Source organism: Neoarius graeffei, chromosome 14 (assembly GCF_027579695.1).
Source record: "Neoarius graeffei isolate fNeoGra1 chromosome 14, fNeoGra1.pri, whole genome shotgun sequence".
NCBI classification, from domain to species: domain Eukaryota; kingdom Metazoa; phylum Chordata; class Actinopteri; order Siluriformes; family Ariidae; genus Neoarius; species Neoarius graeffei.
In genome coordinates, this window is record NC_083582.1 from 8,220,605 (window position 1) to 8,237,260 (window position 16,656).

The 16,656-nt window shown below is 40.7% G+C and overlaps 1 protein-coding gene across 3 annotated transcripts in view; it reads left to right on the top strand.

Moving 5' to 3' along the window:
- The window catches only part of cpxm2 (carboxypeptidase X (M14 family), member 2), a 164,320-nt gene that overhangs the window by 61,538 nt on the left and 86,126 nt on the right, over positions 1-16,656 (top strand). For all 3 annotated transcript variants that reach the window (XM_060939219.1, XM_060939220.1, XM_060939221.1), the window contains exons 5-7: positions 11,114-11,198; positions 15,387-15,537; positions 16,110-16,198. In XM_060939219.1, coding sequence (XP_060795202.1) covers positions 11,114-11,198; positions 15,387-15,537; positions 16,110-16,198 — 325 coding nt within the window. The remainder of the gene's footprint in view (positions 1-11,113; positions 11,199-15,386; positions 15,538-16,109; positions 16,199-16,656) is intronic.

Sequence of the window (16,656 nt, forward strand, 5' to 3'; positions counted from 1 at the left end):
AAGCCATCTTTGGTCTGCTCCATATGTATAGAAGGATCCCACATGACGTCACCGCGCCGCGAGATTTCGGTAGTCGCCATATTGGAAGACCAAGTACACATCTATGCAAGTACATACATACATAAAACAAACTACACCTGAAATGTAGCCAGGGCCGGTTCTGCCCTAATCTGGACCCGGGTGCAACATCGCGCAACCCCCCCAAAAAAACCCAAAAACACACCAGTCTAAATCAGGACAACCAGTGTTCGAACTACGGGGGTACTCGGGGGATCCGAGATCCCCTGAAACAGACATGAGATCCCTTGAAAACATGATTTGGGAAATGTTGGGGGGTCTCTAAAATATTGGCAAAATGATGTTTATTGACATAGCAATCGTGTGTAATGGGAAGCATTTGCATATCCGAAGTGTTGTGTTTACATCAAAGATAAAATAAACCCATATGACAACGACTGCTGCTGCCAGGTTGGTTGTTGAGTAGCCTGACTGTTTTTTTTCTTGCGTGTGGTATCATTGTTGATGCAAGGTTGTTTTTTGAACATGCCAATGCGGACACGATTTCCCCTGATGAGTTATGACTTCAGATGCGATGCGTGTGTGGAGGTGTGGAGTCCGCGTGATATGTGTGTAAGATAGGCTTCTCATGTGTTTGGAGATCCGCGCTCCGAGACAAGCGCAAGCACCCCCCAGGGAAAAAAAGGGACCCCCCGAAAATATCAGCATATTTCGAACAGTGAGGACAACCATCACATAACTATAACTATAAACATTTTAGATCAACTATTTTAACTAAATGGGCTATAATAAATAAGCCTGCAGGCAGCCACGGTGGGCTGCCTCAGAAAAGTAACCATTTGTCCTACCTTAAAGCTCGTTTTGCATTTTCTGCCTCCTTTTTTGTATTTTCGACCCTGCATTTATTTTCTTTCCTTTTCTGAAAACCCGATTTGTGTCCAGACATTTTGTTCTGCTACCAACGAACTAACTCGTCAGGTCTCGTCTCTCGAGTCCGCGATGAAGGGCAACAATTGATACATTTTTACAAACAGCCAATAAACAGCCAATAGGGAGGTTGCAACGTTCAGGCTCTCCTTTGCTCAGAGACACTCAGTAATGCACTTATTCTCTGTCTCCTGGCAGAAAGCTCCTTAGTTTGCTCCCCTTGTGTCTCAATCACAGCTGGTATTCTGAAGAACGACTTCTTTTCACCTTTCCCATCAGCTTTGTTGGAACACCCTAACACAGCACAAAAGTTTACCATTGTAGGTATATGATGAATCAAGTGCCTCGTGGGTTTAAATTCCGCGCGCTGCCGTTATTTCCCCCTGATCACGAGTTTGTTGGTCTTCCAATATGGCGCAGGGTCTGTTTACTTCCGGTTTCCAGTGAAGTCAGTGGGAAGGGTCTATACCCTTACTGTGGCCAAACAACTCTACCTTTGATTCATATGTCTAGAGTGCATTATTCAAAAAGGCCTGGTCTTTGCCTATATATTTATTGGCAAACTGTAGTCTTGCTTTAACGTTCCTCTTGGACAACAAAGGCTTTTTCCTGGCATGCCTCCCACACAGGTCAAATTTACCCAATCTCTTTCTGATTGTAGCTGTACTATGCACTGTCACACCAACAGTTTCAAGAGTTACCTGTGGAAATTGTGGAATTCTTGGAGACTTAACATCAAACAGTCTGCTTTCGGCCTGAATTTGCTGCCAGTCCTGGACAGATTGGAAGTTGTTTGAAATCTACACCACTTGTAGATGATTTTCTTTACAGATTTATTTCTAATAACTTAGAGATCTTTTTAAATCCCTTGCCAGGTCCACAGGCATCCACGGCTTTTTTTCTGAGGGCCTGAGAGAGCTCTTTAGATCTTGGCATGACGACACCAGACATTTCAATGGCAAAGAGAACACCAGACCCTAGATGTCAGGTTTAAATAAGACGGGTTCCACCTGCACCTCCACCTGCAGGAAGTACTAATCAATCGCACCTACTCTGGAATACCTGAGTCTAATTTCATGGAATTGAAAGTGGGTGTACTTACTTCCTCCAGGGTGTCCTTACTTTTTTGACTGATGTTTTTTTTTTAAATTGAAATTATGAAAATTATGACAAAAGGTCAAATTTATGTGACATTTCTTGTCGAGTGAAATGTTTGCCTGTTTAAATCTGTTGGGAAAAGTTGACAATTTCGATGGGATGTACTTATTTTTTCACATGACTGTATACATATAGGGCGGCATGGTGGTGTAGGGGTTAGCACTGTCGCCTCACAGCAAGAAGGTTCTGGGTTCGAGCCCAGTGGCTGATGGGGGCCTTTCTGTGTGGAGTTTGCATGTTCTCCCTGTGTCTGTGTGGGTTTCCTCCGGGTGCTCTGGTTTCCCCCACAGTCCAAAGACATGCAGGTTAGGATAATTGGTAGCTCTAAATTGACCGTGAGTGTGAATGGTTGTGTGTCTCTGTGTCAGCCCTGTGATGATCTGGTGACTTTTCCAGGGTGTACCCCGCCTCTTGCCCATAGTCAGCTGGGATAGGCTCCAGCTTGCCCACGACTCTGCACAGGATAAAGGATGGATGTATACACATATTAGCTATGGCTCAATCATACAGATATATTCACATGTTAAATCTGTAATACTGACTCTAATAATCATAATCAGTTCTAAAATAAAAATGGTCCAACTGCAAAAAGTCCAATTCCAAAAATTCCTGTTTTTCTCTTGTAAATACATATGCATGAAGAACATCTAATGAAGTTTTGGTAGCCTTTTGGGTGTTCAATGAGTCTTTGTCTTTCCCAGCGAACAAAAAAATTCTTCTGTGCATGTGCAGCAGAAATCTCTCTCATTGGATATTCGCATCAGCTCTGATGTGTGACGTCATGTTGTCTTGACAACCAGGCAACAGTGCTGTAGTCGAGTCACTAAACCTTGAGCCCGAGTCCAGTCTCGAGTCCCCAATGTTCAAGTCTGAGTCAAGTCCAAGTCATTAAAGAAAATTTCAAGTCAAGTCCAAATTGAGTCCGCTACTGATTCGAGTTGAGTCCGACACCAGCCCCGCCCACTATCAGCAGGGCAAATAACATGAGAGAGGGTTAACACTAGCTAGTTCATTGGTCAGCAAGCAAGCCCCGCTATCAACAGATCAATGAACATAACGTGTCATTTCCTTCTCTGGGTGGAGTCTTGCCAAATGATGATTGAAGTTCGAGGTTGTCCCCGTCGTCTCCTCGATAGTTCTTCTACACATGGAACACAAAGCAGTGCATTTTTTTCCTCACTGCACAAGAAGTCTGTATAAGCAAAGCGGACAATCCTAAGGGTGTTCTCTCCAGGCATTTTAACGCCATTAATGTTAGTTTGTCCCTGAACATGATGTATGAACAGGTGAATGTGCATTCTCTTGCACGAAATTAGTATAAATATTAATGTAGATATAAATATCTTATGCCAAATTATTATGTCATGTTACAAAAAATAAAGAAAAAATCTGAGTCCTCGTCTCCAGTTTATGAGTCTGAATGCAGTTAATGTCCAAGTCCGAGTCATCAGTGCTCAAGTCCAAGTCAAGTCATGAGTCCTTAAAATTAGGGCACGAGTTGGACTCAAGTCCGAGTCCTGGACTCGAGTATTACAAGTCTGCCATGCAATATCGTAAACCATATTCAGCGCTTATTCTCCATTGGGTAGAGTGATGTAATACACATAGGATAAGTGATATGCTAACAATATTGCATGCTATCAAACCAAATTAATGAAACCTGCTAGAAGGGAATAGAACATGTTTTTATTCCATCAAAAAAGTGTCCTGTATGTTTAATAACATATCAAAAATAATCACAATAGCTACAGCTGTGGGCAGCATGGTGGTGTAGTGGTTAGCACTGCTGCCTCACAGCCAGAAGGTCCAGGTTCAAGCCCCGTGGCCGGCGAGGGCCTTTCTGTGTGGAGTTTGCATGTTGTCCGCGTGGGTTTCCTCCGGGTGCTCCGGTTTCCCCCACAGTCCAAAGACATGCAGGTTAGGTTAACTGGTGACTCTAAATTGACTGTAGGTGTGAATGGTTGTCTGTGTCTATGTGTCAGCCCTGTGATGACCTGGCAACTTGTCCAGGGTGTACCCCGCCTTTTGCCTGTAGTCAGCTGGGATAGGCTCCAGCTTGCCTGCGACCCTGTAGAACAGGATAAAGCAGCTAGAGATAATGAGATGAGTTACAGTTGTGGTCAGAAGTTTACATACAGTGACATGAATGTCATGGCAATATTTGGGCTTTCAGTAATTTCTTTGAACTGTTCTTTTTCTGTGGCAGAATGATTGTACAGCATACAGCTTTAATTTAAAAAAATATGCTAGAATTCAGTGCACAAGTTTTAATTTTCTTTGGGTTTTCTGAAATCAACACAGGGTCAAAATTGTACATACAGGGTCAAAAATTTACATATGCTTACTTAGATTATTAATTCAGAGGTGCTGAAACTTCCAAAATGTCTCTTATCTTGCCAAAGCTGAGGTCTCTTAACTTCCCGTTAGTGATCATGATTGACTACAGCTGGTAGCGTCTCTGTGCCTTCATAAAAAGGGTTTGTTTACAGCGCGCATTGGATTGACCAACACACAGTAAAATGGGAAAGTCCAAGGAGCTCAGTGCAGATCTGAGAAAGAGGATAGCAGATATACACAAGTCTGGAATGTCTCTTAGAGCCATTTCTAAACAACTGCAAATTCCAAGATCAGTTCAAACAATTGTATGTAAGTTATTGTGAAGTGTAGTCACTTTGCCAAGCTACTTTGCTTCAAAAAATCTCAAACTGTCACCCTCAGCTGAAAGGAAATTGGTTCGGATGGTCAGGAACCACCATGGCACAGCCCTGCCATGAACTGGAAGCTGATGGATCACTCTCTACAGTTCAGATCAGCATGGACTAAAAGGCTGCTGCCCAAGAAATAGCCCCCTGTTCCAAAATTGACACCTTCAAGCTGAACTAAAGTTTGAAGCTGACCACATGAACAAAGAAAAAGCCTTCTGGAGGAAAGCTGTATGGTCAGATGAGACAAAGATTGAATTGTTTGGCCACAATGACCACCATGTACAGAGGGACACTGTACCAGCTGGTGGTGGTGGTAGGATCATCATGCTCTGGGGCTGTTTTGCTGCCAGTGGAACTGGTTCATTGCACAAAGTGGATGGAATAATGAAGAAGGAGGACTACCTCAGAATTCTTCAGCAAAACCATCAGAAACTTGAACACGACTTGGGACTTGGGAGTTACAACAGGACAATGAACCTAAACACGCATCAGAGCTGGTTGTGGAGAATAAAGCAGGCTAACGTTAAGCTTAAAACAAGTCCTGACTTCAACTCTATGGAAAATATATGGACTGTGCTTATAATTTGAGTCCATGCCACGAAAAAAAAAAAACATATTTAATTGAACTCTACCAATTCTATCATGAAGATTTGTGAAATATCCAACGAGAATTCTGCCAGAAGCTTGTTCATAGTAAACAAAAATGTTTGGTTAAGGTGAATCTTGCGAAGAGACATTTTACCCAAATATTCAGTGTGCTGTATGTATAATTTTGACCCTGTGTTGATTTCAGAAAACCAAATTCATTATTAAAGCTGTATGCTGTACAATCATTCTGCCACAGAATAAGAACAATTCAAAGAAATTACTGAAAGCCCAAATATTGCCATGACATTCATATCCAAGATGACATTCATGTCACTGCATGTAAACTTCTGACCACAACTGTATATAAAAATGTCTTGCACCCAAGTAAAATGCTTTTAGACACTTTTTAATGTTCTGCTTTCAAATGGAAGGGAAAAAAATGAAGCAAAGATAAAACAAATGGGGAGATTAATTTAACTTGCATTCACACTACACACTCAGTTTTAAAGGCACTGTTCCAGTCAGATACTGAAAATGTCAGATGCTAATTTCAGCCACGTGGTTCGCTGCTGATAACTCATCATGGTTTCAACATGAATTCATTATTATTATTATAATTATAAAAGACAGGAAGCAGTAGAGCTTCTATTGTTCAGACAGCCTGAGAACTGGGGGGGACGACATGTTAAATGTTGTGTCTAAATACGTTCTGCTTCATATCCAATGTAAAAAAAGTGTGTTTTTATTCCACGAGACATTAAAACCTCGCAATATTTAGTCACTGTAATGTTTGGCAACAGTGTGTGCAAAAATATTCAGGCTATACACTATCAAAACTGTAAATTTTACAAATATATTCATAATCAATATGAATGAGAATGTGTTTTAGATCGTAGTAGAGCAGAGCTCCATACTTAAGAGAATACGGCAACACATTGACCTGACTTTTGATGGCTTTTGAGACCGCACAACGATCGTACACATGAATGACATCCAACACCACCACAGGGAACTGGATCTTAAGTGCAAGGCAACGTATCTCATAAACACTTGACCACCAGATAACAAAATTTGTCTCTTTATTTCCATAAGATAGATGGGTTTTTATCCAGCATTTATTTTTAATTTGCTTTTTAAAAAGTAACGTGGGATTACGATATTTACTAACACTGTAGCAGCCCTCAGCATTAAGAACAACAGCAGAGAGTCTCTGACGGGTGCAGATGAGTTTTATTCCTCTTGAACATGAGTATAGCATCAAACACCGTACACTGAGCACCGTGACACCAAAAGACAACAAACCAAAAATAATTAAAGTAACACGGTGGTAAACAAAAACACAATTTTGCAGAGTAATGTTTACAGACTCTGCTCTGAATGTTACACACCTCGCTCCATTCAACCAAGGACCAACCAAACCTCTACAACTTCACCAAAAGTCTGGTACTAAACCACAGTTCAACCAATGCACCAAACACAAACAAACCACACTCATTAAACAGGACACACACTTTACACTGTGCATGAATGACATATTAGGATGAGTTTTATAACACACTGCGCTAAACCCCAGACAGAGACATATGGGGGATATAAACACAGCAGTGAGAGTCTGGAGCTAAACAAATACAGCTTCCTGGGCTGACAGCTCCACCCACAACAGGAATAACGAGTGACAGATTGACTCTGAACGCCACTTACACACACATTTTACACTTATAGGTGGTTTATTACTGAACCTTCCCACATTATCTTTACCATTAATTTACATTAGGGTAGCACGGTGGTGTAGTGGTTAGTGCTGTCACCTCACAGCAAGAAGGTCCGGGTTCGAGCTAGGGGTCGACCGATAATCGGCCGGGCCGATATTCTGCATTTTTAGGGTTATCGGTATCGGCCATAATTTCCGCCGATAACATGCCTTTTTGCAGCCATTTCATTCCTAACGTGACTGTCACTGCATGTCCTTTCTTGCACTCGCCGCTCTGAGTTCAAGAACATGGTCCCGCCCACCACAACATCTGATTTGTTTGGCACAAGAGATATAGCCAATCGACACGTGTAGCTAAACGCTGTGAACTGTTTCAAGGTGGCCGTACGGGCACTCGGGCAGAAGCAGATACCACTTCAAGGTAAGGACACGCTGCTTTTGCCACAATAAGTCACAAACACACAAGTTGCAAAAGCACAACATCATTATATGTTTACATTCTTCATCTACTACTCGTTAAAATTGTCCATTTGCATCTGTGTAGCCAGGCAAACTTAGCTTACGGAAGGAAGCACTTGAATTAGCCTACAACCAACTAGTCTCGCTGAAACCACATGTAATGTTGTCCATAGTAAGCAGTCCCCAGCATAACGTAGGCTGCAATCATTTTTAAATCCCCGTCTGGAAACGTTGTGAATGTGTCAGTAGTTCTACTCGAACAGTAGAATGACAGCCATACAGAGAGGTGGTCAAGGGAAGACGAAATAAAACGTAGTGTTTGTGTTCTGTAGGCTAGCGCAAGCCTACTGGCTATTTGTTATGGTGATGAGTAAACTTCATGACGTGACTCGTGCTCAGAAAGTGCATTGCACTTGTATATGTTCGGTAACTTTATAAAGCGCGATTTGAACATTTAAACAAGCCAAGTGTGACTAGTATTTATAATTCTTGCGTAAGTGATTCTCCTCGCTAGCGCTTCTGATTCGGAAAGCGATATACTCTTAAAGGAGCAGCCGCTCCTAATAGGGAGTGATAGCCGACTTTATGTTTGATTTTACTTTTTAAAAAATGCTGCAGGCAGCTCCCTACACTTGATTTGTTATTTAAAAACTACTTGAAGTTGGCAAGTCTTACTTAGTTCTTAGTGTAAAAGAATCCAGAGTGTATTTTCATTTATTTTCCACTGAAAATGGTGAGCTAATGTAGTAGGGAGTGATTTTTTTTTTTATTGGTGAATATTTATTGTATTATTATTTTATTTCTCATTTTATTCTAACTAATGTTTGACTTTATTGTACAAATGCTGCTGGCATCTCCCTGCACAAAATTTCAGGTTCAATTTTACAATTAAACATACATTTCATGGATATGAAGGTCTGTGTCAGTGTGTGCTATGTTTAATTTCATGTGAATTATAATGTTTACATTTATCGGTTGCACATATCGGTTATCGGTATCCCAATTCCATAATAATCGGTATCAGTATCGGCCCTGAAAAAAACATATCGGTCGATCCCTAGTTCGAGCCCCGTGGCCGGCGAGGGCCTTTCTGTGCGGAGTTTGCATGTTCTCCCCATGTCCGCATGGGTTTCCTCTGGGTGCTCCGGTTTCCCCCACAGTCCAAAGACATGCAGGTTAGGTTAACTGGTGACTCTAAATTGAGCGTAGGTGTGAATGTGAGCGTGAATGGTTGTCTGTGTCTATGTGTCAGCCCTGTGATGACCTGGCGACTTGTCCAGGGTGTACCCCGCCTTTCGCCTGTAGTCAGCTGGGATAGGCTCCAGCTTGCCTGCGACCCTGTAGAACAGGATAAAGCGGCTAGAGATGATGAGATGAGATTAATTTACATTAATATTAATTTTATTAACATATTAATTCTGATGAATCAATTTAAGTCCAAATGTTATATTTAACAGTTATTCCACAAAATTGAGTCGTACATGAGCCGATAGCTGACGAGGCACGTAGCACCGAGTTGTCTATAAGCCGTGTACAACAAGACTGAGTGGAATAACTGTTTTATTCTATCCACATTCACTGCATTTTGAGAAATGGAGCATTTTTATTTTTTTGCAAATTCGATAAAGAAATACTTTATACAAAACGTTCGACAAAATCAATTCCGCTTCGAATGTAAACAAACCAGTGAAATGACAGGAGCAATTTGTGAAAAATACTATAATGATAATAATTCTTGAAAAATAAAAAAGATACGTTCTTACCATCAAATACTTTCTTTCCATATTTTGTTGCTTTTTTTGTATTTTTGGGGGGTTTTGTTTTCAAGGAGAGTTTTTATTTCGTCCTCAGTTGGTTCAGCATTTTCCTTTCTTCTTTCTTTGGTGGTTGGAAAACCAACTTAAAGGTGCATTATTGCCACCAACTGGGCTGGAGTGTGGAACAGGAAATATGGGGGGGGGAACTATATTCTTTTATTCTATATTCTATTTCTGTTTCTTTTAAGTACTTGATAGCAAAGTTATACCGGTATATATGACTTGATTCACTCTGACATTTTGTTTTTCTCTGCTCACGGAATATGAGCATATCCTAGCAGTAGAGTAGCCAATCAGAGCGCGTGATTGCTCATATCCAATAAATGTAGATAGAATAATAATATTTACTTGGGTGAATGTTCCTGGTGTTCAGAGTCAGATTACACACCTGCATGGCTTTTTAGAAGCATCTAGAAATCCTGATACAAACCTACAGGATTAAACTTCCTCAAAGGAACAAAAACACCATTATTTTTTTTATTTGAGAGGCACTTTAAACAACATTTTAAAGCATCACCTCATGCATGGGGAAGCCACGGTTTAATGGTTAAATAAGCAGCTTTGGGACCAAACAGTTGCTGGTTTGATTCCCTGGATCAACAGGAATGGCTGAAGTGCCCTTGAGCAAGGAACCTAATCCCAGGCTGCTCTGTTGTACATTGCTCTGGATAAGAGCATCTGTTAAATGTAACATAATGACGGTGTCATGCCTATCACACACACAGAGCTGCTTCCCAGTTGATTGTGAAATTTATTCTTCATTTTAATATTTTATCTCCTTTTATCCTCTTATAGTAACTTCCTGTAACACTCGACTAACACACATCACAGCTGTTCCTGAATCAGAGAGGAAGTGAAGATTCCGCTGCAGGCCTTTTTATAGTAATTAGAATAAAAGGACACAGATAATGATTTATGAATTAATTGGGGATATTTTTGGTCTGCCCTCAGCTCATTTACTGCTGCAGGAAGGCAAGCCTCGTTATTCAGGTCTATTTTTAAATCCCATAATCATACCGATGTCCAAATCAGCTCGACATCCGACTGCTGAGCTTTAAACACTTGAAGGTGCTTAAAAAAATCACCAAAACATTTTAGAAAACATTTGAAAAACCCAGGAATTGGTGATTCAACAGGAGCCCAAACCCTTGGAGCTGAATGTCATGTAGTCGTTTTATTCAGAAGTTTACACTCCGAACAGCTAGTCACTTGAATTGACCATAAATAAGGGGCTTGCAGTATTTTGTTTGGCCTGTGACTGATTCCATTTTAAGGGCCCATAATTCTCACAACCCCATGACCCTTCTTGTTCCTATTATTATTATTATTATGAGCAAAATCCACAGAATGCTGGCGCATTTTTCTTATTTAAAGATTAAAATCCATCTTAAACAAATGTAGTTGGAAACTCATGATAAAATACATAACAATACAAACTTTTAAATGCATAAAAACACACACACACACAAGCTCAGTGTGCGGTATGTTCTTCAGTATTTTGTTTTGAGATTTTGTTCTGGTTTTGGTCCCGTCTCCACCCTCTGCCCTGCCATTGGTTTATTACCCTAATGTGTTCACCTGTTCTGTGTCTCATCCTTAATTAGTTTGATTAATTTCTGCCCTGTTGTTTCTGTTCCTCCTTCAAAAATCTCATCAATACTGAGCACATTCTTCAGTCTCTACACTGCAACACCCACTCCATTGCCTTTCCATTTCTGACCCTTTTTCAGGAGCGATTGGGTGACGTCGTATCGCGTGTTGGTCAGCAATGATTCACACACCTGGGTGACGCTGAAGAATGGCTCCAGAGACATGGTGAGCAGAGCATGTGCTTAACACTTATTAATAATATGTACAACTTACAATAATTATTTTTCATATTGCATTACATTTAAGATGCATCTGAAAATGTTTTACAGGAGATATGTTCCATTTTTAATGAGTTTGAACCGTACCACATGTCCAGTATGAGTCTGAGTTCAGAGTCCTAGACCTTGACACATTCTGAGTCTTGATGCATTATCACTCATTGTCCATGAGAGAGCCACCTGTGCAGAGTTAAAGAGAAACTTTTACAAATCATCTTGAATGTAGTTAAATTTAGCACATGCCCATTATGAGTCTGGGTTGAGTCACATGTCCACTGAGTTACACATCCAAAATGAGTCTGTGTCAAGTCCCATATCCACTATGAGTCTGAGCTGAGTCATATGACCACTGAATCTGAGTCAAGTCAAACATACACTGAATCTGAGTCGAGTCCCATATCCACTATGAGTCTGAGTCGAGTCCCATATCCACTATGAGTCTGAGTCGAGTCCCCTATCCACTATGAGTCTGAGCTGAGTCCCATATCCACTATGAGCCTGTGTCAAGTTCCATATCCACTATGAGTCTGAGCTGAGTCATATGACCACTGAATCTGAGTCAAGTCAAATATCCACTATGAGTCTGAATTGGGTTCTGTATCCACTATGAGTCTGAGTTGAGTCCTGTATCCACTATGAGTCTGAGTCAAGTCCCTTATCCACTATGAGTCTGAACTGAGTCATATGACCACTGAATCTGAGTCAAGTCAAATATCCACTATGAGTCTAAGTTGAGTCCCATATCTACTATGAGTCTGAGTCGATTCCCATATCCACCATGAGTCTGAGTCGAGTCCCGTATCCACTATGAGTCTGAGTCGAGTCCCGTATCCACCATGAGTCTGAGTTGTCATGCCACATGTCCACAATGACTTTCTATCATGTTCAGTTCATTAAGTGTCTGAGTCGAGTCACACATCTACCATGAGTGTGTCAAGTCAAGGAACCCATCATCTATGAGTCTGAGTTGAGTTCAGAATCCAGTGTGAATCTGAATTGTGTCACATGTCCACCGAGTCTGAGTCAAGTCACTATGACATCCACTATGAGTCTGAGTTGAGTCCTGCATCAACTATGAGTGTGTGTTGAGTCAAGTAACCCATCCATGAGTCTGAGTTGAGTTCAGAATCTGCTATGAATGTGAATTGCTTCACATGTCCACTATGAATCTGAGTCAAGTCCCACATCCATGATGAGTCTGAGTCAGGTCCCGTGTCTACTATGAGTCTGAGTTGAGTCAGATATCCACTACGAGTGGACTATGAGTCTGAGTCAAGTCCTGAATTCAATTTGAATTGCATTACATTTAGCAGGTAGCATTATCCAGAGTACAACATGCTCAGAGCAGCCCGGGGAGCAGTTGGGTGTTAAGTGTCTTGCTCAAGGGCACTTCAGCCATCCCTGCTGGTCCAGGGACTCAAACCAGCAACCTTTTGGTCCTAAAGCTGCTTCTCTAACCATTAGGTCATGGCTTCCCCGTTAAATGGTAAACTTAAAAGGCTATATTTTTAAACTGGTGACAGAGGGGACATGATGAGAGATGTAGTGAGTATTTTGGTGCATAAAAACCAAAATGTAAGCCATTTGGGGGTTTAATGGTTACAGTAGCAGATTCAGAGATCTGACAACAGTATGATATTATAACTACTGTTCTTACATTTCAGATTAAAAACAGATTATTTTTTAATCTTCTCCAAAACAAAACTGAATTGAATTTGTTTTCATTGAACCTGACTGAAGTGACTGAAGTTGGCTCAAGCTTCTGTCTCAAACGCGAGAATTAACATCACTAATTACTGAACACTTCAGTCCAGACAGGCTGATTATTTTTTATTACAGCATCATCTGATTTTCTCTTTTACAAGCCTTCTAATCATATATATTAATTGGGATGATTACGAATGCAGCTCCTCTTACACAGGAGAATATTATTGTTATTATAATTACTGATTTGTTCCTGTATGAGCATTTGATTGCCGCTGATTCTGAGAAGCATATGCTTGTTTCACTTTTATTAGATGCTCATTTGCAAACCTAATTAGCTTCAATTAAAACCCTGCAGAGACCCAGCGAGACTGATTATCTATTTGCTAACACTTACAGCTCCAATAAATTTTAGCATTAACTGTGTTAAAGCAAGCTGAAGGTGACAGCAGTGAGGGATAAAAAATTCAGTTCCTAAAGTACTTTAGGAAGAAATCTTAAGAGGAAATCTTTCATCAACTCATAATTACAGTGGACTTGTGACTCAACTCAGACTCAGAGTACACATATGGCTCGTCTCAGTGTCAAACTGGACAAGTGAGTCGACTCACTCGTAGTAAACGCTCGACTCTACTCAGACTCATATTGGACTTTTCACTCATCTTGGACTCATAGTGGCTCTCTGACTCGATATATGACCTGTGACTTGGCACATAATCATAGAGGAAATATGCCTAACTCAAAGTGGATCTATGGCTTGACTCAGACCCATACTGAATCTATGACATGACTTAGACTCAGAGTGGACTCTGGAATTGACTCAGGCTCATAGTGCACATTTGACATGACTCAAACTCAACTCATAGTGGATGTGTGAATTGAATCAAAGTCAGAGTGGACAGGTGACTCAACTCCTACTGGACCTGTGACTCAACTCAGACTCATAGTGGACTCTAGAATTGACTCAGACTCATAGTGGACCTATGACTAGACTCAAATTCATAATGGACTCTGGACTCAGTTTGAACTCAGAGTGGAACTGTGACTTGACTCAGACTCATAGTAGACATATGACTTGACTCATATTCATAGTGGATGTGTGACCTGTCTCAGACTCATAGTAAATACTTGGCTCATCTTGAACTCATTGTGGACTCTTGACTCATCTCAGACTCTGGAATTAACTCAGATTCATAGTGGACATGTGACTCATCTCAGACTCATAGTAAACATTCGACTTGTCTCAGACTCATTGTGGACTCTTGACTCATCTCTGACTCTGGAATTGACTCAGATTCATAGTGGATGTGTGACTCATCTCAGACTAACAGTAAACACTTGACTCATCTTAGACTCATTGTAGACTCTTGAGTCATCTCATCTCAGACTAAAAAAATGATTCAGATTCATAGTGGACGTGTGACTCATCTCAGACTCGTTGTGAACCCTTGATCCATCTCAGACTGAAGAATTGAATCAGATTCATATTGGACATGTGACTCATCTCAGACTCATAGTAAACACTTGACTCATCTCAGACTCATTGTGAACTCTTGACTTGTCTCAGACTCATTTTGGACTCTTGAGTCATCTCAGACTCTAGAATTGATGCATATTCATAGTGGAGGTGTGGCATCTCAGACTCATAGTAAACACTTGACTTGTCTCAGACTCATTGTGGACTCTTGAGACATCTCAGACTCTAGAATTGACTCAGATGCATAGTGGATATGTGACTCATCTCAGACTCATTGTGAACCCTTGTCCCATCTCATACTCTAGAATTGACTTAGATTCCCATTGGATGTGTGATTCAGACTCATAGTAAACTCTTGACTCATCTCAGGCTCTGGAATTGACTCAGATTCATAGTGGACATGTGACTCATCTCAGACTCATTGTGGACTCTTGAGTCATCTCAGACTGTAGAATTGACTCAGATTCATAGTGGACATGTGACTCATCTCAGACTCATTGTGGACTCTTGAGTCATCTCAGACTGTAGAATTGACTCAGATTCATAGTGGACATGTGACTCATCTCAATATCATAGTAAACACTTGACTCATCTCAGACTCATTGTGGACTCTTGAGTCATCCCAGACTGTAGAATTGACTCAGATTTATAGTGGACATGTGACTCATCTCAGACTCATAGTAAACACTTGACTCATCTCAGACTCATTGTGAATGCTTGAGTCATCTCAGACTCTAGAAACATTACAGTTTCAGGATTTTGAGCTTGAGGATGATGAATAAAGATTAATATCGTATTGATATCATATTGATGAATAAAGGTTGATATCATATATGATAAATTTCCAAAATGAATGGAGGAAATTGACAAATGGTTGACCGAGTATTTGAATTAACAAATCGTCATCATCATCATCATCATATTGGTGTATATAACCTGTGCTTGCCTCAGTAGCTGTTCATTGGCAATAAGGAAAAGGAGCTCCCCGTACTGAACAAATTCCCCAAGCCTGTGGTGGCGCGCTACATCCGGATCAACCCACGCTCCTGGTACAGTCATGGCAGCATCTGTATGAGGGCAGAGGTACTCGGATGCCCCTTACCAGGTAACAAAGACAACCCTGGGTTCTTCACAGCTGAGAAGAAGAAACAGTACAATGTAGTACAGCAGGTGTAGGGCTCATCTCTCAGAAAAGGCCCCATGGAGAACTCTGTTACAAATCTAGAACCCATAACCATCCAAAGAACTTATGAGGAACTCTTTTTCATACAGGTGGTTCACATCAGTAGCAGTAGTAGGTCTGTTACACTATAAGTAAAGAATCAAACCCTGTGTTACTGTTACAGGAATATAATCAACACATGAGGAAAAGATAAAGATAAGGATGAAGAAAAATAAAGGTAGAAGAAAAATATTAGTAAAGGAAAAAAAAACGTCTTTGGAGAAAATGTGGAGCAAAATAATAGTTCCATTACCAAAATACTGTATATAACCAAAGCATCCTGCTGGCAAAAAGAAAAATTTCACTTTTTTTTCATATACTGGGTCAAGTGAAAGGGTTAATTCTAAATTTTCGAATAGATTTATGCATCAGGATTTAAACCATTAATTACATTAAGTTGTTTTGTTTTTATAAATGATTCCTGTGGATAATATTTTTACATGTGTACATTTTAGATCCGAATAATTATTACCACCGCCGCAATGAAATCACCACCACAGACCAGCTGGACTTCAGACACCACAGCTACAAGGAGATGAGGCAGGTAAAGAACGATCCTCACCACCACATCAGACTTTACGGCTTTACATTCATTTGGTGGATTGTGAGGTGGCGAATTATACACTCCTTGGCCACTTTAATAGGGACTTGTTCTTGATTCTAAGACTTCTGTTCTTGGCCACAGGAGGTGAACCCAGTTTGTTCTATTTTTCTGTTGCATGCTGAGATGCTTTTCTGCTCACCACGGTTGTAAAGAGTGATGATAGGAGTTACTATATCCTTCCTGGCAAAAAAGAAATCTCAAACCAATCTGCGTTTTCCTCTGACCCTCTTATCTAGACCCCGAAGCCATTTGTTTTCAGGATAATGGCTGGCTGATGAAATTATTGGCTGGCTAGCTGACACAGCCAAAACCTTAATGGCTGCTGCAGCCACCAAAATGTTTATGGCTACAAATGGCTGATACTGGACGTCACTGTGTGGCATATATCCGGGCGAACG